The 22,216-nt window shown below is 41.1% G+C and overlaps 1 protein-coding gene across 1 annotated transcript in view; it reads left to right on the top strand.

Moving 5' to 3' along the window:
• Positions 1-22,216, top strand: part of nphs1 (NPHS1 adhesion molecule, nephrin) — a 37,071-nt gene that overhangs the window by 3,048 nt on the left and 11,807 nt on the right. The window contains exons 3-14 of the mRNA XM_029451186.1: positions 3,090-3,284; positions 6,410-6,532; positions 12,349-12,471; positions 13,262-13,343; positions 14,688-14,791; positions 16,592-16,713; positions 16,924-17,095; positions 18,348-18,505; positions 19,465-19,606; positions 21,098-21,222; positions 21,309-21,477; positions 21,666-21,795. Coding sequence (XP_029307046.1) covers positions 3,090-3,284; positions 6,410-6,532; positions 12,349-12,471; positions 13,262-13,343; positions 14,688-14,791; positions 16,592-16,713; positions 16,924-17,095; positions 18,348-18,505; positions 19,465-19,606; positions 21,098-21,222; positions 21,309-21,477; positions 21,666-21,795 — 1,645 coding nt within the window. The remainder of the gene's footprint in view (positions 1-3,089; positions 3,285-6,409; positions 6,533-12,348; positions 12,472-13,261; positions 13,344-14,687; positions 14,792-16,591; positions 16,714-16,923; positions 17,096-18,347; positions 18,506-19,464; positions 19,607-21,097; positions 21,223-21,308; positions 21,478-21,665; positions 21,796-22,216) is intronic.

Genomic DNA, 22,216 nt, shown 5'->3' with positions numbered 1-22,216 from the left:
GAACCTTGACTTTATTAAAGCCTTAAAGGATGTTTTCTTGTAAATTAATAGCTATTGTATGTTTATGTTTATGGGTCACCTTCTCAAGTATGTATTTTATACTATAAAAATGTTGTTTAAGATACCACATCTACTGCAGTATCAAGGGGCTTACTGTGGCTTCTATATAGGGTTCTCCTTTCAACTTATTATTTTTTTTTGCAAATCAGACATCAGTTAGCAAATTAAAGTGGTGAACAAGACCAACTATTAACATCATCATTGTTACCTTCCTCTGTTATTGCTTAGTCAAATAGAAAACCAGCCTGCTGCATCTTTTTTACTCTCTTTCGCTGAGGGACCGTTCTTTCTTTGAACAGGTAGAAAAACACATTTTGTTAACCGATTTTTTCATGGTCTCAGGGGAAACTCAGTCTCAGGGTATTAGTGTTTTATGCAAATTACTTAATCCGAATACTGCCTGTAGTATTGCCAATAGGGTTACTCCATGTGACCATAGTGACTTTTAGCTCAAGGTAAATCTGTCCAATGTGAGCGGTATGGTGCTGTGCATGTTATCCGTGGCGGTTTTTATACACTCTGTATGTCCCTCTTAATCTCACCTCCAGCATTGACTAATTTATACAAGAAATGAAAAATACCAACATAATCTCACTTCTGCTACTGAGTATTATGTGCACAGTATTTCCTGACTAGTTTCCATGGTAACTATACATTTATGGACTTAACATAACCCAAGTGATCCAACAATATGGTATATTAATCTCAATCATATCTGCTTCTACTTTATGGCAGGAGAGGAACATTTAGCTTTAAACAAATATTTGCATCAAGAGACACCTTTAATGTAGAAATCAGAGTTGAAAAATTGCATGCATAAATAATTGTAGATATCCACTCTTGAAGAGAGAATGGAAATCAATATTCCACAGCAGACATTTTGACAGATCATAGCATTAAAGTCCAGCTGCAATTAATACAATTAATTAATGATAGCTGCATTCCATTTAGCTGCTGCAGTCCTGGGACTGTACTGGGACCTTCAAATGGAATAACTGTGCAAATGTGTAAAGTCAGTTTATTCAAAGAGATAGTTATTAATATTTGAATACCAACAATGGGTCAAATACTTGTAATGTGTGAAGGGAATGACTACATTTCTCTAAACTTTAGCTCAACACTGTGGTCACAAGTGGCAAAATGTAGGATAATGGCCAATTGATGATAATGGAACATTGAATCCCCCTTCATTTCAACTGACTCCGTTGGTTTAAAGACATAGACATCATCATTAGGCAGCCTGACTGAGGGAGAGGAGAGAGAGTGGGGGAGTGCGACCACAAGCAGGAAACAACAAACATGGTGAACTATCAACATATTTTATTTCTGTGAAAAAACCCCATTAAAATTAAATCTGTGACATGCTAAAATGTAAGCTAACAGTAACACAAGCAGAGAAGATCCATTAAGTCAGAAATAACAGTTACACATCAATAGAAAAGCTTTCTCTAAAGCGTTCTAACATTAGCTAACACTAGCTACCATAAGCTAACTTACTTTTAGTTAGCTTATGTTAGCTAGTGTGCGGATTTACTTCAGGTAATAATAAAAAATAATGTTCCTTAGCTCTTGGTTAACTCCTCTTCTGTTAAACAACTGTACAGAATATCAAAGGTTTCGAAGATAAGCCTTTATGGAACTTTATGTAGCTTTCTTCTCAACTTACACATCAGGCTAGCAACAACAACAACAACAACAACAACAACAACAACACTACACTGACGCACACTACACTAAAGATTATTCTTCTCCCCCCTTTTTTATAACCCTTTATACAATTTCTCAGCAAGCCATCTAGCTTACTGTCACAAAGAAAATGTCCCACAGTATTATTTCCCATTTACTGTCTTACACTACTAAGTAGGCTACTGTAGGCTAAAGCTTTATTGGAAAAACCCCTGAATGTAATGAACTGAGCAGGATTCAAGAATTCATCTTGTAAGAGGAAGATTGTGCTTAATGTAAAAGTTACATCCTCTCATGAGAAGTCCTATCACCACATTTTGATATGGTATTTAGTATTTCTATATCTCAGAATAATAGTAGCCTATAACTATTCCAGAAGCCACTGTAGATCGCTGTTGAGTATTCATTTATGTAAACTGTATGCAAATGTGATCCTGTGTTCAGTTGTTTGTATGCATCCTCTGTAATGGCCAATTTTGCCCTTCATTTTTGACGTGAGGTGACTGGTTCAGCCTTGATCTGAGAGCTCTGCCTCTCACTCATGTTGTCAGATGCAACAGAGCATGCACTTCACAAACAACTTGGTCATTGCCTCAATGAAGGTCAAGATTCAAACAGCCTAGCGGAAACTTGCTGGCTTCTCTGTGGGGCATTGTTTAAACGAGAGTCACGCTTAGATATTAAGCAATTGGAGTATGCGGTTGCATTTGGCTCCTTGAACTGAATGTATTCATAAACCCTATGTATAATATTCTTAGCCCGAGTGTTGGAGGCTCTTAGGCTGCCTGTTTTAAGGTTACCTTCCTGACTCAAATGCACTGCACCACAATGTCACCTAAGAGCCTGGCTGAAGGATGGCCAACCCCACCTATGACAAACAAGGGGGATTAAAGTGATAATCATTACTCTTCCCGGGAGGAATTAGTTGGTGGGACATCGACATTGAAGAAAAACCGCAGGTGAACGAGGTCTCTGATACCCCATGCTTTTTCCCTTCTCCCAATACCCTATCTGCATGACTGAGGGGGGATTTAATTCACAGTAATTACTTTATTGACTCATTTTCAGGACCGTATCACTGCAATTTCCCATCAATAAAACATATGCCAGGATGAATAATGTGACCAGACACAATGGGATGCCTTCTCAGAAAAGACCACAGCATCCCTGTGGTGTATGTTTATGTCATGCTGCCTTTACTCCTTTTATTTCCTCCATCACACTCCTCAAAAATACTCAGCCCTTGTTCTTCTCCACCTCTTTACATTAAAGCCCATCACATCCCTTCCCTGCTTTACTATTCCACTCCAACTCCTTTGCTCCTACTTCCTTTATGTCTCCAGGCACGCAGGCCCAGCAGGCCTTCAGGTCTGAGCCCAGGAACCTCACTGTGCGGATGGGAGCCACAGCTGTGTTGAGGTGTGAGGTGCTGCGGGCCTCAGGGACTGTGCAGTGGGTGAAAGATGGCCTCCTCCTGGGACCACAGAGAAGCCTGCCAGGCTTTCAACGCTACAGCATGACTGGAAACCCCAAGAGAGGTAAAGAGGGATTCTCACGAAATAAGGTATATGGCCTATTGGGCTTTGGTGGACCTATCCAAGCTAAAGAAATTAACTTGTATGATAAAAGCATGACTAAAAATATGCCAGAATTAGTCATCATAAATTGGGAAAGGATACATGAAACTATGTTGTACCATGTAACATGCTGTCAGTATTACATTTGTCCTACTTTTCTATGTTCTTGTGACATATAGTTCATATAGTTAAATTGTGAAGTGCTGCTGCAAGAGCAGTGTAACGTGATGTTTGCTACTCTAAAAGTCAATGAGATGATGTTGTTTCTATGGCTTGAAAGTGCTATAATAAAGCTACACAGACATTATGGAACCTTATGGGACACTGGCTCTCTATACTGGGAGCATCTGGGAAAGAGGAGGTGATGAGATTGTCAACAGCCTCTCACACATCCCCCTCACTGTCATTCACATGTGAAGAGAGAAAAAAAATTAAGCGATAGTGTCAGCAAATCAGTGAAATGTGGCAGGGAATAAAGTGTGTTGCAGAATCTGCAACACAGTCTATAAAAAGTAATAGCCAATTAGACAGCAATTCCGAGTAAGAGAAGAGCATCTGTTCCTGATCAGCCCGCAACTAGACAAGCCGCACTTCACTGTTGCACAGTGTGGGAGACCGCCAGCGACACATAAACACTACATAGATGCTCATTCACACATTGTCCATCCTTTTAACGCCTAGAGTTTTCACAAAAACAAAGGTAAAAGACTAAAATGTTGTTTGTCAGCTGATTAGTCATCAGTGAGCTAATTATAGAAAACATTACAGCAGGTACAGGATTAGAAAAAAAAGTTTTGCCTCATTTTACCTCAAGAAAAACTAAATAAGAATGTATACACACGAACATAAGGACCACAAACACACACAAGCTGTCAAACACTCAAACATACACTTATGAATAAACAACCCATCAGCACAGGTACACTTTACCAGCAAAAGAAATGCAGAATGATGTTTGCAATCAGTTTACACTGCACAAAAAGAGCTAAATCATTTAAGATGGCACTTGACTGCACTTGATACTCCACCAGTTCTCACTGATTGTCACCATCAGTGATGTTTATTGATACTTAAAAAAGCCTGAAATGACACATTCAGAAAAACAGAAGAGGCCAGCGTTGATTTCAACATATACTTACAGGAGAAGTAGCACCCTTAGTTTCCTCAAACGGAAGCCATAATGTAAATGTGTATGGACATGAGGCTCGATATAGGACTTCATGCATCTGTGTGCAACAATGTGCAGTAAAGACAACCACACAGAGGAACAGATGAAACAGTTTGTTCAAGGCACCAAAGCATCAAGAGAGTTTTTCTTCATTTAGTTTCAGTGATGGTGTAATTTGATTACATGGCATCTAGCCAGTCAATCGGGAAAACTTTCATAGTGTTCACATGACATCACATGTACTGCAAGTGTTGCATATTTTTCTTAATAAATATCAGCTAACTAATATCAAACATTTATAAAGTTGTAAACCAGTCTGTGGCATTTAGGCAATACTAGAATGTATTTGCAAATGAAGATGTTTAATCAAGTTTAACAAACCTTATAGGCTTGTAAGCAAATATTATAAACTCCTAAGTGTGTTATATTGAACAGCGTCGGGAAAAGATGGTTCACATCGTGTGTGGCATTTTGTGGATTCTTCTTGTTTTAGAAATATTACATATTAGGAAAAAAGGCAAGAGAGAGCAATTATATTCTTTATACTCCGCTAACTGAATGCTGCAAAAAGGTTCTTTGAATCGAGATCAACAATTGACACCCGTTAGTTTTCTCCCTCCCGTTCCTTTTCCATTCAGAATCAAAATCAGAATTTGGTTTATTGCCAAGTAGGTTTTCCCATACAAGGAACTTGCTTTGGTTTATAACGGTTCATACATGAACACAGTAAGAGAAAAGAAAATGGAAGAATAAGAGCAAATGTGAAAAATTATATAATATAAAAATATGTACAGTATAGGGACTGTCTTTTCTCAATTACTCGTGTAATGGCGGTAAAGCCATTACACCAATGCAGATTGGCAGAGGGCAGAATATACTCTGCTGCTGACATAATGGCTATGTAGATATACTGTACCCCAAAAATATGACGGCCCTAGCTGAAATAAATACAGAGTAATGGACAAATAAACAAATTGCCATGTAGCCGTTCGACATCTCCCCTACCATAAATACACACTCTCTGCAACTTGATTGCACTATTTGTGAGTAATTCCAGGAAAGAGGAATATGATTAATAACTTCAATGCCTCTCTCTCTGCACTCAATGATAACTTAGATGTGAAAATTGCTTCTGGTTGGTATTAATTATCTTGCCAGCTTACTTGACACTTGCATTTTTAGGCCTGGGTGGTTGTCAAACCAAGATACTATTTTGTACATGTTAGTAAGCTGTGAGCCAAAGAATCAGGAGCTTGAAAACCAACACTGAACATCATCTAATCCCCACAGGTAATGGCAATGCATCAAACAAATCAGGTCATGTTGGCATGCCAGACTATCAGAAGAGAGATACAGAGAGAAAGATTCTGCCTGGCATCAATTAATAGACAGTTTATTCGGTCGGCGTTGTGAATCTGGGATTGGATTTCATTTACCATGCTGGAAAGTCATTCTGAAACAAAATGCCTGAGTATAGACAACCGCTTGCATGTCAATGGAAATGCCTGCAGCAGGAGGTTCTCAACAAGTGAGATGTTTCCATTTTACAGAGATACAAAAAATAGTTTATTTATAATCAAATCAAATACCCAAACGTCAGCAGTAGAGCATTTACCGTATTGAGTTGAATGCCAGACTGTCATTGTACAAATTGCTTTTATTGTTAATTTTCCCATTTCCCATGTTGAAAATTTCCTATAATTCAGACACTCTGAAATCAACAAAGAAGAAATAGGGCTTGCAGGAGGTATTTATCGATACACATGCAACAACTCTGAACAGCGAGTGTTATATTCAGTGGGGAGTAGAGGAGAAAGCTAAATGAGCTTTTCTTCTCTGTTATTATTTAAATGTTTTTAGTGAGCACATACTTATCACAACATAATGTGTCTTATCAATCTCTCCCTCTCTTCTTCAGGGCAGTATCATCTTCAGATTGAGAAGGCCCAACTGGAAGATGAAGCCCACTATGAATGTCAAGCGGGCCAGTCTGAGAGCAGTCAAGCAATCATTTCCACTGCAGTTTGGGTCAACATGCTAAGTGAGCACAACCATGGAGAGTGTGAACAGAGGGGATGTGGGGGCATATACATATGTATTTGTTCTTCTTAACTAGATGCAATGCAAACATCAGATTGTTTAGGACATTAATGAAGATGTCCTAACTCACCTGTGTGTCTGCAAACAGGTTAAGTAACTTGTTGCTTGTTTGAAAAAAGAAAAAGAAAACTCGACCTGACTCTATTTTTGCATATTTTTCGCGCACTTACTTCACCTCTAACCTTTTATCTCCTATATTCAAAATCGAAAATGTCTTCCCTCCAGTCAGAAGTCAACATGGATCACAAACACTGATTATTCTAGCTGAGGAAATTATTCAAACTTGAGGAAATTATGTTAGTTATGAAGGAAATAACTTCTAGAGGGAGGAATCACAACTGTACAAAAAAAATCTCATCCCCTCTTCGCACTCGTAGTATATCTGGACAATTTTTTTACATTCAATCTGCGAGAGTTTGCTCAATCACTGTATGTTAGGTAAGAGGTTTTACAAACTGATGTATGTACTGTATATAAGGCACAATGAGCTCCCTCAACACTCCAGTAACACACACAACCTCTTGACCGATAATCAGCATATAAAGAGCTGTAAATTATTCATTTTCTATTGATAAAGAGCTTTAATTTGCTTGAGATAAGGCATTTGAAGCCAAGCACACTTGAATTTAGACATTCAATTTAAAATGTCTTTGGTACAGCGGAACTCAACGGTTTCCTTGATGCGAAATTGTATTTTTGAAGCATGTATGAAACATGAAGAAAGTCACGATTTTCCTAACTTTTCTGACGTTATTTATTTCTTTAACAAGCAATCTGCCATCCCCACATGTTCCAGTAGGTCTATGGCTTTAACCAGCAGCTACACAATATAAAGTCTTAGAAACAGACCGGATTCCCTGGCAACCCTCGGGGCGATCTATGTCTCTCCCTTTCACAGGAATAAATTACAAGAGAAGTGATTGAAAAGTTCCTACTCAGACATGCGCTGGAATAGATGTAATTGTGCGACTACATTAGACCACCTGTTGTCACTCTATAACAACCTGGTATCTCTCTCTCCCTATCCCTCTTGCTTGTGGGAGCAAGCCCATATGTGGCAAGGAGAGGACTCTAAAAGACCCTTTCTTCTCCAGGCGCACTTCATTTGCTTACACCCCCCTCCCCATTCTGCACAATTTCTCCCTCTCTCCCTCGCTTTCCGGCTTTCTCTTTGGTGACCATGGAGAGAGTTTCTTTTTCAGAAGGGGGGGTTGCCGTGGCGATTATAGCAGCCTCACTCTCCTCTGGGAAGAAAGCAGGTTTTTCTGACATCAATGGGCCGGTGGGAGGGATGGCGGGTGGTGTGGGATACGAAGAGGCATAGACCGCAGACATCTCCTTTGAAAGGCTACGTTCTGTTCTACACTGCAGCAGTCTTATGTCCTACAGCAGGCCTACACCTGCAGCCACAGCAGGCTTGACTCCCACATTTATTACCTCTGAGATGCCTATTGCATATGCACCCACATACACAAAGTCAACACGATTGCCTTCGGCTTTGTCGAAAAGGTCAAAATGTGTGGGAATTATGTTTGTGTTGCATCAGGGATCACTGGTAGTCGTATTTACCGTGACTGAGACCTACTGCTTCCCTGTGTGCCTGACATGCTCAGATCTGAGTCTCTGCTGGTGTTTTTGTTCAGTGTCTTGGGAACACTTTCCAGCTGTTGACTTTTTAAGATGGACAGTTGCAGCTGTACTGTTGCAAAGGGCACAGAGTGAAGCAACTGCCTTAAAAAGCACTCTTCAGCCTTGGTCCTAAAGGGTCATTTGTTCCACCCCACCAACTCAACTGATGCAAAATACGTGACTAATCTGGGGCTTGATAATGAGCTGATGAATTCAATCTCCTGTTAGTGCTGAACTGGGACTGGAAACTGTGCATCCTTTTGAAGAGCACTGTCTCTGATGAGTTCCCCATAGACTTCTCCATCACTGAACTACAGCTCCCAAGGCCCCATACCCCTGGCCAGTCAACCATGGCCATATCCCATCAAACCCTGCATCAAATCAAAACACTATAAACTCTTTATGAGGAGATACAGTGGGGGAGAGGGGAGGAATGTGAAAACAAAACAGAGATTGCTGGTCGTATAATTGGATTCTTAGGTCAGAGGGAATGCTATCATGACTGGCTAATTCAAGATGGATCACCACAGGCAGTGAATAGCAGGGACGGAGGTAAAAATGTCAATAAGCCCCATCCTTGAGCTTACAAAGAGATGTTTTCAAGACATTTCCATTGGTGCAACATAACTCCTGTGTGTTTTTGCCTTCCTGCGGAGCTTAGATAGGGGATTACTGCAATAGGCAGATCAAGTGGCAGTGAGTAATCCATGACAATAACAACCTCTACCCACTCCGCTGAAACCCCCTCCTCTTCGAAAACTTACCCTGTACTGTGCCTGTCACATACCTGACACATCCTGTGTCTCGGTTTATACCATTAGCCTTAGCATTTAAGCCTATTAATGAACAACTCTCTTCTTCACCGCATTGCATGCCTGTACAGATGCCTCCTGCACATGTTAAAAACACTTATTTGATGTGTTCTGGTTTTAGACTGTGTTACTCATTCAGTTGCCATGGTTGGTTCTTACAGAGGGGTGTGTGTGTGTGTGTGTGTGTGTGTGTGTGTGTGTGTGTGTGTGTGTGTGTGTGTGTGTGTGTGTGTGAGAGAGAGAGTGTGTGCCCATGTGTGTAAGTGTATTATCAGTATTGGTTGGAGGTTAGAGGACATTTTAGGAGCCAGGGCTATGGTGTGGTTTTTGCGGTAGCTAATGAGTTTAGCACTTGAAGAGTATATAATGAGCCTTCATTTTACGATTCCTTGTTATGAATAATGGAACAATTTATAAATGGGGGCACAAGCAACGCAGAACATGGTGACTTTATTCATCTTCGTTCATGGAAAGTTCTGACAGTTGACCAAGATATAACCCCATCAGAGGACGGTGTGTTATACACTGGTGTGACGGTGTGCATATAACAGTGATGGACAATTAGCAAAGGAAGCCCTGCTAAATAGTCAAATGAGACCGAAATGTTCTGTCGCTCTCCTTTTCATTTTGAATCAATCAAAAGGTATATTTTCCATCCTTGCATGTGTGAAATAATGTGGATAAATACGTATTTAACTGTTATGTAAAGCAACAGATCACAGTGACAGTAGTAGTGGGTCAGGAAGGAGTGGTGTGACAGTGGGCGAGGGGAGATAGGGCTGCTGCTCCACTTCTCCCCGAGAACAGACGGGAGGCAGAGAGGGAAGGGAAAGCTGAACAAAACGACACTGTTTTATTGCCAGAGATCACACACCTGAGACCTACAATGTGTGCGTATGTGTGTTTGTGAATGTGTGTCTTTTAGTATAAAAATATATCCTCGTACATGTGCACGGATGTGTGGCTTCAGCCAATCTTTGTCTTCCAGAGATAAAACTGATGAATTGTGTCTGTGTGGTATTGAGAAGTCTGATCTTCTGGGCTCCATTATTTTCTTAATTCAGCATAATAAGGTTTTTAGAGACTGTTTTATCCTCTGGGTCTCCTCCAATATTTTCTACAGAATCAGCTTGGTATCACATTAGACTGTACACACACTCTGGCGCCTGTTTTTAGATTGAAGTGAGATGAAAGTAGCTTGTCTGCACACTCGCTCGCCTGTGTCAGTGTGTTTGTGCATGCAAATCTGCATGCACTGTAGACTTGAGTTTATCTTTGGGTGTTTGTGTGCAAAGGAGGAACGAGAGTGTGTGCATCTGTATGTGAATGAGAGAGAGAGATAGGTGGATATGCATATTGATGTGTGTCTGCTAATCTGCTTCTTATCTGCCTTATCCATCCATCCGTCTGTATTTGTCTAATGAATCAAATTTTGTGGCTCACTGTTTCCCGTCTGTGCGGCAGGAGCAAGTCTTTGCGTGCCTATCTATTATTGTGTTCATATATGTACCTTAATAAGAGAGATAGGGCTAGAAAGCACAAGAGACAGGGAGACAATATAACAAAGCTGACAGGCAATTAGACAAAGAAGGGGCAGAAAGAGTTAATTCAGAGAACAGCTTGTTTGCTGTCTGTTTTTTGCTCTGAGTGCATGTCCACTAAATTGAATAGAGTGTTTTGTTGTGGTCCTACATGTGCTATTACATTTGTACAAATGTTCATCCTGACTGAGCTGATTGGGTCACATAGTTTGATGTGATAGATGACAGGCTTTTATTCCCAGTGCAAGCTGGAACACACCTTCCCCCACACTTCTGCAGTTTAAAACTGCAGTGGTCAAGAAGGATAGCGTTGGGAGTTGGGAGAGGGAGTTAGGGGGAGGGGGGTCTGCAAGAGAGGCATGATGAAGTGAATGAGAGATAAGAGGACCAGCATGAGCGAGCGAGGAAAAAAATGAGATACCTGCCTGCCTCATTTGCGAACATATCATTATTCTTATTTTAGGATTTGTTAGGCTGCCAGACATTTCTCGAGCACAACAAGTGATGCGCCTGTGTTGAATCGTGCAGGCCTTAGTAGATTGAGAGTGCAGGGGCTGTCAATAGATGCATGGCCCAGTCATCTTCTCAGGGAAGAGGGGGGGGGGGGGGGCAAACAAATGCATCTCATTATTGCAGCTTGCGCCTCTGCAGTGCGCTGGGTAACCCATCACAGTCCACACAGATTCAATTGCTTCTTTTAAATCAGTTTGAAGCTGCAGCCACATCTCATCTGTCTCAATAGCAGACTGGAGTCAATGGGCGACTCTGCACACAGCAACAGCTCCTCCTAGTGGCCAGGAATTGATTGTTTGTGCCAAAGAGATGGAGAGAAGCTGAATGGCTGGCTGGTTTGGTTGCTTGTGGTCCAGCTGTTTAGCCACACATTAGCAGTGGATTTATCCCAGAACTCAGCAGCAGCTATCTCCTCCTGCTCTCCTCTGCAGCTTGTCTTACACTCACTCTTTCATTCTTGCCATATCTCTTTACTTCTCTGCCAGAGCCTTTCATGTCTCTCTCACACACATGTACCTTTCCTGTATGTTCAACTCCCTGTTCGATCTCTGAAGTCAGGCAGCCTTTGCACTTGATCTCTGATGAAAGAAACTACCTTAACAGTAACCATGGTTTGTGATTCTACAGGCTCACCCACTCCCTAAAAGCTGGCACAACAGACAAATCAGGTTTCTGCAGCGTGTGCATGATTGAACTGATAGTTTTGGTAAAAAAAAGTGGCTCACAGATCTGCAGAAATCTCTTTGATATTTAGTTGGTGACAGATTTCTCAATTTACTGCCAAACTATTTACGGTCCCTTGTGTTAACAGCTTTTTTTGTTTTGTTTTCTGGAATTCCTATTTATGGTCAGATAAAAGGACTGTAGAGTAGAACAGTGGAGAAGTGAATACTGCTTTGATCAGTCCAGAAAGCACATATTTAGCTCAGGGGTGATATGAGAAGAGGAGTGTTTGGTGTTTGCTATGATAGATTAGCACTGGATCAGTTTCATCACTATTTCATCTCTGTATTCTCTTCTTGTCCACAATTTGTATTCTAAGACAACAGAACATCAAACCTCGCTGTAGTAAATCACTCAACAGCTGACAGCGTGACATTCCAGTCACTCACAAATGTTGCGAGCTCTTATTATAATATCATTGCATAGGCTAATATCCATCTGTGATAGCGCCTGCTTTCCCTAAACAAAGATTAGCCTGATGGATATTAGGTTAAGGATGTGATAAATATGAAACTTGAGCTGTTGATTCTCTCGTTCAGTTCCTCCCTCCAAGCCATACTTTGTGGTGAACATGGCAACACCTTGGGTGGCACGGGCGAAGTACACCGTCACCTGTATCGCACCTGACGCAAAGCCCATGGCTGAAATCACACTTTATAAAGGTGAGTGGCCCCTTTCAAGTGCACTACATGTGAGAGAGATGGTTAGCTTGGCAGGTTTGAACAGAGGGCAACAGCCTTTCTGATACTCCACATTCTGGTATCTCTATAGGTCGCAACCTGAATATTTAAACATGAAAAATATTGCAGATAATAAAAATGCAAGTTCAGCTAAGATATCTTATTTCTATTATTTCCATAGTCTTCAAATAGCAGAGTTGAAAAGACCAGACAGTGTGGGAGGAAATAGTCCATCCAATGTCCATCGACTTCACAATTGCATGTACAGAGAACGCCTCACAAGTTTGTAGTTGTCTACAAAAACAACAGCAGTTTCCATTTTCTGCTTTTGCCTTTTGCGCCCCCGTCACACCTATTATTCTGAATATTGCTGAAACAGAGAAGGAGAGATTATTTTTCTTGGTGTGAATGTGTTGTGTTGTGCTGTAGTTCTAACATATATATATATATATATATATATATATATATATATATATATATATATATATTCTCCTTTTTCTTGTTATATGTACATCTTTATAGTGTTCAATAAAACATCATATTGTTATTGTAACATTGATTTGATTTCAATTTCAAAACGGGTTGAGACAGTGGTATTATTACTGTACCACACACAAACACATAGTACACACAGAAATACACGTGTCCATCATATCCCAGTATTTACCATTCGACACAAGAATAACACTGATGTTTCTGTTACACATGAACACATTTACACACAGAGTACTCTCCCTTTTTGTGTTCCTTTCCCCCCATTGTGTCTTTTTAGATGGAGTCGAGCTGACAGGTGCAGAGTCTTTCACCACGTCTAGCTCAACGGATAAGCTTGTGAACACGCATGCTGAAGTAACGTATGTGATCGCCGGCCTGCCAGACTCATTCTCCTCAATCTCCCCAAGTCTGTCTTTGTTTCTCATTTCCCTTGTTTTCACCCCGCTCTTATTTTTTTCTCCCTCTGTCTTAGTGAGCACAATGAATTTCTGCACACAGCGAACTGTTACATGGCACTGTGCGATTAAATTAGCTTCTGTCAAATGCACAAAATTACATTCCTGCAGCGAGACAGATCCGATCTCGCAGGTTCGCCAGGTGCCTATACATTAAACAGGGCCATAGATTACTTTAATCCTGCTTGTCTCCTCTGTGTCAAAGATAATAACCTCTTGTCAAATCCTGAGATATCATTGGTACTGAGGAGCTGCAACGTTGTTCAGCTCTATTGCAGAGCAGCCAAGGTCTTAAGCAATATTGATGCTCCCTGCTCAGATTCACACTGAGCGTGCACAGCAGTGGGCCATGTGTGATTGTTACAGTTGACATTGTACTGTAATTTGAAATAGAAGACATTAAATCCACCGCATTGAAGGGACTAGTAGATATTTCAATGTACATCATAAAGTGCATTTTTGAATAAACACAGTGGTGGAAAGAATATTTACTCAATTACTGTACTTAATTACAAATTTGAGGTGCTTGTACTTAATATTTCTATTTTCGGCTACTTACTACTTCGACCCACATTTCAGAGGCAAATATAGTCATTTTTAGAGCTACATTTACCAGTTATTTTCAAATGAAGGAACTTAAGGGGGAACAAAACATGAAAAACTAATAAAACACAACACATTGTTAAAGATTAAAGATGTGGTTCGTAACCGTTTTAGGTTGTGTTCCTAAACATGTATATTTAGGGCTCTTTGTCACGTTTCAGATTTCTGTGACATTTAGTAGTTCCACCAAAGAGAATTTCCCCTCTAAACTCCTCAGATGGTTTAATTATTCAATATGTCCAATGTTTGACAAGAAGGAAAGACTGGAGAAATAGGCTGCAACATGACTACACATTTGTGCAGCAGAACTTTGCTTTTTCTACTTTCCTGCCCCATTTATCATCGCACGACCCCTCAGACTTATCTGGTGACTCCTAGATTGGAAAACACTCGACTAAACTACCGTACTGTAAATAAAGTGGTAAAAACTATCTCCACTTCCTCTAGCTATAATGTTGCATGCACATTGATGCACCAGTATTAACAATCTATATACGTCTGTGCTGTAAGTCGGATTTCGATTTCCGTACTTTTACTTGTGATGAAGTATGTTTACATTACTGTATCGGTACTTTTACTACCTGAGCTTTAGCACTTTGTATGGCACAATATAAACTCTTTTTGTCTTTCTGTTACCTCACAAAGGTTCACCGCTCTGAGCTCTGACAACGGGAGGCAGCTGGCATGTCATGCCCAGAATCCCGCCCTTTTCCGGCCTGTGGAGACCACAATGACCATGAGCGTGTACTGTGAGTGTCTCAACCTGTCTGTAAACTGACAGTCAACACCCCTTCTCTTTAAAAAAAGCAAAACCCTCGTGTACAAACACATTCAACCACACAGGAACCCAACCTCGGGGAGGCCCAAGGGTATCCGTCCTTGTGCAATCAGTCTATGTTAGAAATCCAAGGAGAAACATTCAACCTGAAGGCAAACTCACACCTACTTGAAGACAGCGTGAGTGTGACTGCCTCCTGTTCACAGGGCTGCTCCTGGTGGGGTGAGATTGATATGACCAAAAGTAGGAGGTCTCGGTTGTTTTCTTACTGTAAAACCATTTAGTCCACAGAGGTGGCTAGCAGCGTAAAATCACACAGCAACTCTGCAATTAAATTTGGATTAATTTAGATTTACTCTTTTATTCAACGATCTTAAAGTGATCTACACCCTTATTCTTATTTCGCCAACGTTTAACCAAAACACATAAACCATTTACCAGACCAACTGAGATGGATTATATCAGTGAGGCTTCAAGTATTGTATTTTTTAACATAATAATAACTAAAATGGGAAGCTAAGGCCACCACAGATAATAATAATGAATCCTACAAAACTAAACCAGCAAACTTTTGTGCTCATCAGCTCAAATTTAATTTAGAATCCACTGAGGCAGGAGGGGAGGCAGTTTCCGTTGCTTTTTTTCTTTCATGTTATTATCACAAAGCGTGTGACATTATATAATACAATTGTTACTGCAGCACACAAAGGTAAGTTGACACATATGCCGGCTCTGGTTCTCATTGCATTTGGCGTTTCTTGTTCCTCTTATTTGTTGAGGCAACAATGAAAACCATTGTTGCTGAATGCACAAACAGTGTGACATGGCAGCTACAGTTTACTACAGTTGGTTTAGTATTTTCTACTCTGTTGATCAGCTGAAGTAATTGATTGTTTAGGCCTGAGAGTCTTCCCACCTGCTTCTCCCTGGCCTAAATCATGTTGTTGATTAAAGTGGAGCAGGTCTGCTGACACCTTCAGCAGTGAGCGCTCCCTCCAGCTCAGCTGCTGTATTATCCACAGGCTGACTAGAAAACTTAATGTTGTCTCTATCTATACTCCTCCACATTAGAAGCCGCTGCTGCTGTTTTAACAACCACCAATAACTGGGAGCGCTCCTCCCGCCCTCTCAGTCTCTCTGCTCTGTATTAAACAACATGGGCTTGGTGCTAATGTTGCAGAACTTGGGCCACCGCTGCAGTCTTACTCAGCATGCCATCCCATCAAAGCCAGCGCGGTGGCCATTTTCAGCCAGCCAGATTGTTAGCAAGGTGGCAATTTGTCACACTGGCCCAGGGTCTGCAGCCTGCTCTCTGAAACTGATTGCAGCAATAACAAAGGCCCATCCTCCTCTATTTATTGCGTATATTTTATTCAAGGGGGCTGTAATTTATTCATATTTCACGTTGCCTTATTACTGTTTGAACATCTGTTATTTTGCTTTATGGACTGGATCCAGCTCACTGCTCCCTTAATACGTAATGCTTTCATCAGATCTGGACCTCTTATCCTACAGTCATGTTGAATGTGCCCAATTTATTGGCCCTGTCTCAACAAACAGGGATGCTCCCTACTCAATTGCCAAGAGCGTTCTCATCGCAGTGCAGTTTCTTTTTTTTATGTTGTCCTCCTGATGGTCACTCCATCCCCGTTTCCCTGACCTACTACGTCCCTTCTCTTCCCTCACCTTTCTCTCTTCCATTTTCTATCGCCATCTATTCCATTCCCATTTGTCAAGTCCATTTTTACTTTTGTTTCTCGTTTCCTGGCAGTCCCACCTCAGCCTCCAGTTATTGTGGGTCTGGAGAGAGAGGAAGTCAAAGCGGGAAGAATGCTCGTGTTGGAGTGTGTGTCTTATGGTGGAAACCCCCTGGCCACTCTCCACTGGACCAAGGTAAATCTTCGGCACCATCTGTTAAGGAGGCTTTGCAACACACTGTCACACTGGCGAAATGAGCTATTTTAGTTGAACAACTTGCAGTGTAAGCATCCCAGTGTTAGCAGCTTCTGTACTTCACTGAGTGCACCATATGGGACCGTGAAATTATTCAAACATTCTTGATTTTGCCTTTATTTGAATTTCATGTGTATGACTGTGTGTCAGAATGGAGAAGTTCTGTCCAAGACTTGGGAAGTGGACGTCGCAGCGCAGAAGTCCAGCAGTATCCTCATCCTGAAAATCAGCCCCGCAGACAACCAGGCAGTGGTGTGCTGTGAGAGTGTCAATCTGGTGTCCCTGTCACCTCTGTCTGTCTGCCGCAAAATCACTGTGCTCTGTGAGTGAAAGAAATGCTCAATATAGTGCACAGTTCTGGAACACAAACACACACACACACACACTTACACGCTGACACACAAAGCCCTGGCAGGACTCGCAGCAATGGATTATTTAGGATATGGACAAGAGGCTGAGGAATATAATAAGAGTCTTACCTCCAAAACCAATTATTTTGCTGTCTCAGCATAAATTCTAATGCTAATATCATTAATGAAACTAATGGTTATTATGGCGGCAGCCCATATTTCCCGACTGCCTCCAGATTAGAATCACTGCATGCTCTTTCATAGCTGCTACACTAATTCAGCTGAATTGCTTCAATGCACAACCCTGAGGCAGTAAAGCCTACACTTTGTGCGATAGTAACGCCCATGGTTAATGATTATACTTTTCTCTCTGAATGTAAAATGTTTGTTTCAGCAACAATAAAACAAATACAGAATTAATATTCAGCAGCCTTGGTGCATTGAGTCTAACAATAGTCTGATTTCCACTACAGAGCCAGACAATGTTAGTCAGAGCTTTAAATATGATTGATGCACCTATTTTATGTAAATATGCTTTGAATTAGGAACGGTCCTCGTAGAAATCTCTAGCTTATGCTCGAAGTTACTCTAGTACCCCTCCTTTCCTCACAAAGCCCCCAACAGACCCCGGTGCCATGCTTCACAGTCATCCATTCATGGATGTTGAAAATGAGCTGCTGACTGCCTGACTGCGCTTTAGGCACTGGCAGAAGCTGCAGGGCACAGAATACGTCTCACTGGTGTAATATGAATATGCCTCTTTTACCTCACGGCACCTGCTTAATTCCAACAGTCTTTGTGTGTGGCATGCACACATGCATCCCATTCTGTGTCTCGTGTGGGAAAGACACAAATACGTTTAAAGATGTGCATACATGACCCCTCCTTCCCTATGTCTGCCAGCTCAGTCCCCCGGTCTTTTTATTCCCCCAAAGGCTTTATGCAGCTACATCACTTTGCCTGCAGCTATTGTACCCCTGTCTCCCCCTGTGGTTAAAAACGAAGCAGACTTTAGAAACCACATTGAAAACCTCCTGAGAAAACAAGTTGCCACTCAAAGTGATTTTCCTTCTTACCCTTGATGCAGCTCTATGTTTCACATCCCAAAATAGTTGCGCTGCCACTGTGATCAGAAAAGGTTGCTGTTGAATGTACTATTCATGGGCGATATTTTTACCGACTTGTCTATGTATGTTTGCCTATCTGTGTGTGCGTGTGCATCAGTTGAACCTGCAGAGGTGACGCTGTTGGGTTCGTTCACATCCGTCGAGGGGCAGGAGTTGAATCTGGCCTGCTACGCCACCTCCAGTAATCCGCCTGTCCAGATTCGCTGGTGGCTGGGCTACAAGGAGCTCAACACCACTGGTGCAACTATGGAAGAGGTGGGACTACACAGCACACAGTTAGCAAAAGGTTAGAATATGTCTGTCTAAGCAGGTAGACAAGGACAATGTTGGCAAGAGACAGTTTGCACAATGAGTTATAATTAATGATCATGCTGGTCGGTGTAAAGCAAATACTGAAAAAGGATATGTTTTTGTTTCTTTTTTGTGGACACAAGGCATAAAAGATAAAGTGTAAATGCCTTGCCCCTCAGTCAAACTTGCCTTCAGGGCACCAACCAAAAACTTTTAAAATGCCTCCCATTGAATTATAATAATCTTATAAATGAAATGTGACCTTCTGTGAACCTTTACAGATGAAAGGGAAATGGTATGACCATGAGCAGTGTGTCTGAATAGACCTACTGCAGTTTTGCAAATGAATCAGCAGGCGTTTCTAAAAAGAGTATTCTGCTCTTCTCCTATTTTGTGTATGTTAATAAGATCAAAGTGAATAAAAGCTGACACAGAAGATGAGCGTTATTAAACAAGCTCTTTATTCATCTGGCAGCAGCTTTTTCATTTGATCTTACACAAGGCACTCAGTGTGCTGTGTGTGAGCTTTAATGCATCTGAAACAGTGTGAGGTTAATGAAGAGTGACACTCCTGTCCAGTGTCTTTGTTAGTCTTTCTGACTGTGGCTTTTACAGTAATCACCACAATAATGGCTTTAATAACCAGATGTGCTGCACAGGCATGACCACTATCAGGCAGGTGCAAAATAACCCTTTGCTCAATTTATAACCGTGTACAAAGCAGGAGAGTCAGATAAATATGCTTATTTATCACAGACCATGCACAACATCGGTCATTACAGCAGCTAATTTGCCATCTGTATTCTCCAAGACAAACCTGTGTGGGTTGTTATTCTCCCTGATTATTTATTTTTTTATCTCTCTCCTAAGACTGAGAATGACAGAAACCAAGGCTGTCTGTCATATGTGCATTGTGTCTGCAGGGAGACAATGGTGGGATGACAACCATGTCCAACATGACCCACAGGGTCTCCCGGGAGGAGGATGAACTGCAACTCACCTGTGAAGCTTTCAACAAGGGCACACACTTCTCCAAGACCCAGATCACCATACTCAATGTCTATTGTGAGTAAGTTTAAGTCTAGTTTCTTTAAACTGTTGTATTTCAGTAGACATAACCAGCATATAAAAGGAGAATGAAATTCTGATTCAGTACCACTTTTTACATCTTATCAAAAACACATACGTCATGGTTCAGGAGGGCTCTATTGTAAGAAACGTAAAAAGGCATATATATATATATATATATATATATATATAGCTCTTGACAAATACAATTCTCAACAGAGAAACTATTTTCAAGGCCTGCTTTTTCATATAGGAAATATTTATATAAATATATATAGTACATATTTCCATTGAAAATGTTCTATATAACTGAAATTGACTTATGCTCTTTTCAGAGGCCAGTGATGGTCTCTAAATATACCGTATTTTCCGCACTATAAGGCGCACTTAAAAGCCTTTAATTTTCTCAAAAAGCGACAGTGCGCCTTATAATCCGGAGCGCTTTATATATGGATTAATTCTGGTTGTGTTTACTGATCTCGAAGCGATTTTGTGTGGTACACGGCGCTCTGTCAAAATGTTTTAGTACGACTTTTGTAAACTACAAAGCCGCACTGTGCTGCCTATTTCTATGTTTATAGAGTTGGGACATGTTTTTTGACTCAGAGTGAGCGCTCATTGGTTTGTTGGTTTGCTGGGGGCGTGTCAGAGTGAGCGCTTCTGCTTTGCGAGGATCTTTGTTTACGGAGCTGCGAGATCAACACGTGGAGCAGAGACGCTAAAAAACTGTGTTTGTGTCTGTGATGCTTGAGCCTTGGAAACTATTTGTCTTTTTACGAAGTAAAATAAGAACAGTAAAGTCAAGAAAGCAAACCTTGCATCTTTATTGGAGGACTTTTGCATGTTAGCTAACTGTCTAGCTACGCATAGGGATACGCGCTGTACTTGCATAACACGCACCGCTTGCAGCATTACGGCTACCGTAGTCAGGAGCGTCGCGGAGTAATACATACTGTGCTTCATCATAATATTACAGTGTGTGTGTATAAGGACCCCAAAATGGCACCTGTCAAGAGACACGCTTACGACGCGGACTTCAAACTCAAGGCTATCAGTCACGCAGTAGAACATGGGAATAGAGAGAATTCAACATTAATGAATCAATGGTACGGAAGTGGAGGAAGCAAGAAGATGACGTTTGATTTGGCGGTATCAGACTGTTTTTTTTACGTGTTACAACTGAACAAGGTTGGGAGTTATTGTGAATACGCTCATTAACGTTTGAACAATGTTGAGTTATTGTGAACACGTTTAATAAAGTTTGACTGACTGACTTATCTGACTGTTTTGTTTCGCTTAATGCGCCTTATAGTCCGGTGCGCTTTATATATGAAAACAGATCGAAAATAGACCATTCATTGACAGTGCGCCTTATAATCCAGTGCGCTCTATAGTGCGGAAAATACGGTAAACTACTGGGCTGCTAAGCATGTATGGTAACAATAAATGTACTAAAATTGTACAAATATTTTCTAACTTTTGTAACAGACCCCCCTCAAAAGGTATGGCTTGATACTCCCTCTCCAGATGTTCCTCTTCGTTCAGGGACCACGGTCCGTCTCATCTGCTTCTCCACTGGAGGGAATCCCACTGCGACTCTGACTTGGTTCAAGGTTAGCGTTAACTGTATGTGCGTGCTGTACCCTATGTATAGAGTACATACACTTCTTTGTGTAATATTATCCCTTTCCTGTTGTAGAATGGGAAAGTTGTGACTGATGCACTGAGGCCGACATCCTTTGATCGGAGTGTGGCTCGAGAACTGGTCCTGGTTCTGACGGCGAGTGACAACATGGCCACCTACCGCTGCGATGCTTCCAATAAAGCAAAGAAGACCATCTCTGCCCACACTAAGCTCTTGGTTCACTGTGAGTTAGATTGGAGCTCTAACACATAAAAGTCTTTAACTCAGCTGAGAGAAAAGCACAATATCAGATGAATGGATTTATTATAAACCTCTTCACACAGATTTTCAGCTACATCATTTTGTATTCTTCATCTTTATATTGTCAGTGACTGAGGATTGTGTTTTCTTGTTTACTCTTTGGTGCTCCAGTTACAGCAGTAAGCATGAAGATCTCAACCAAACAGGAGAAGCTACGTCGGGGCCAAGGGATAACTCTGGAGTGCCAGTCTGGAAGCAGTAACCCCGAGGCCAGCATCTCCTGGAGTTTGGGCGGACTCAGGTTTGGCAAAGCTGTGGTTGCAAAGGCCCGTAGCAGACAGTGGGTCTCATGCAGCAACATACTCTTATATATAACGCTATATGGCCAATTGTTTATTATTAGCACAGGTTACGCCCCTTAAACATAAAAAAGGGCAGGTGTTGTGCCCAGGAATTCCAGAGACGCCACCAAAAGTGCTTTAAGAAGAAGAAGAACTTCAACGTTCAACAATCTAAATGTGATTATATGATATTCATGCATTTTATCTTTCCCAATTTTTAGACTTGTTTCTCTGCGTTGGACAAGTAATCTGTGGACTGAGATACCAAAATGTTTTTTTCTTTCTTCACTCGGAAAACTTTTACCCAAGAGAAGATTAAAGATAAGAAAACATTGTTGAATCCCAGAAATCAATGTGAACTGACAAAATAAGAACGACATG

Source organism: Cottoperca gobio, chromosome 16 (assembly GCF_900634415.1).
Source record: "Cottoperca gobio chromosome 16, fCotGob3.1, whole genome shotgun sequence".
Lineage (NCBI taxonomy): Eukaryota > Metazoa > Chordata > Actinopteri > Perciformes > Bovichtidae > Cottoperca > Cottoperca gobio.
Note: the sequence above shows the minus strand (reverse complement) of the source record. Positions and strands in the feature narration are given on the sequence as shown.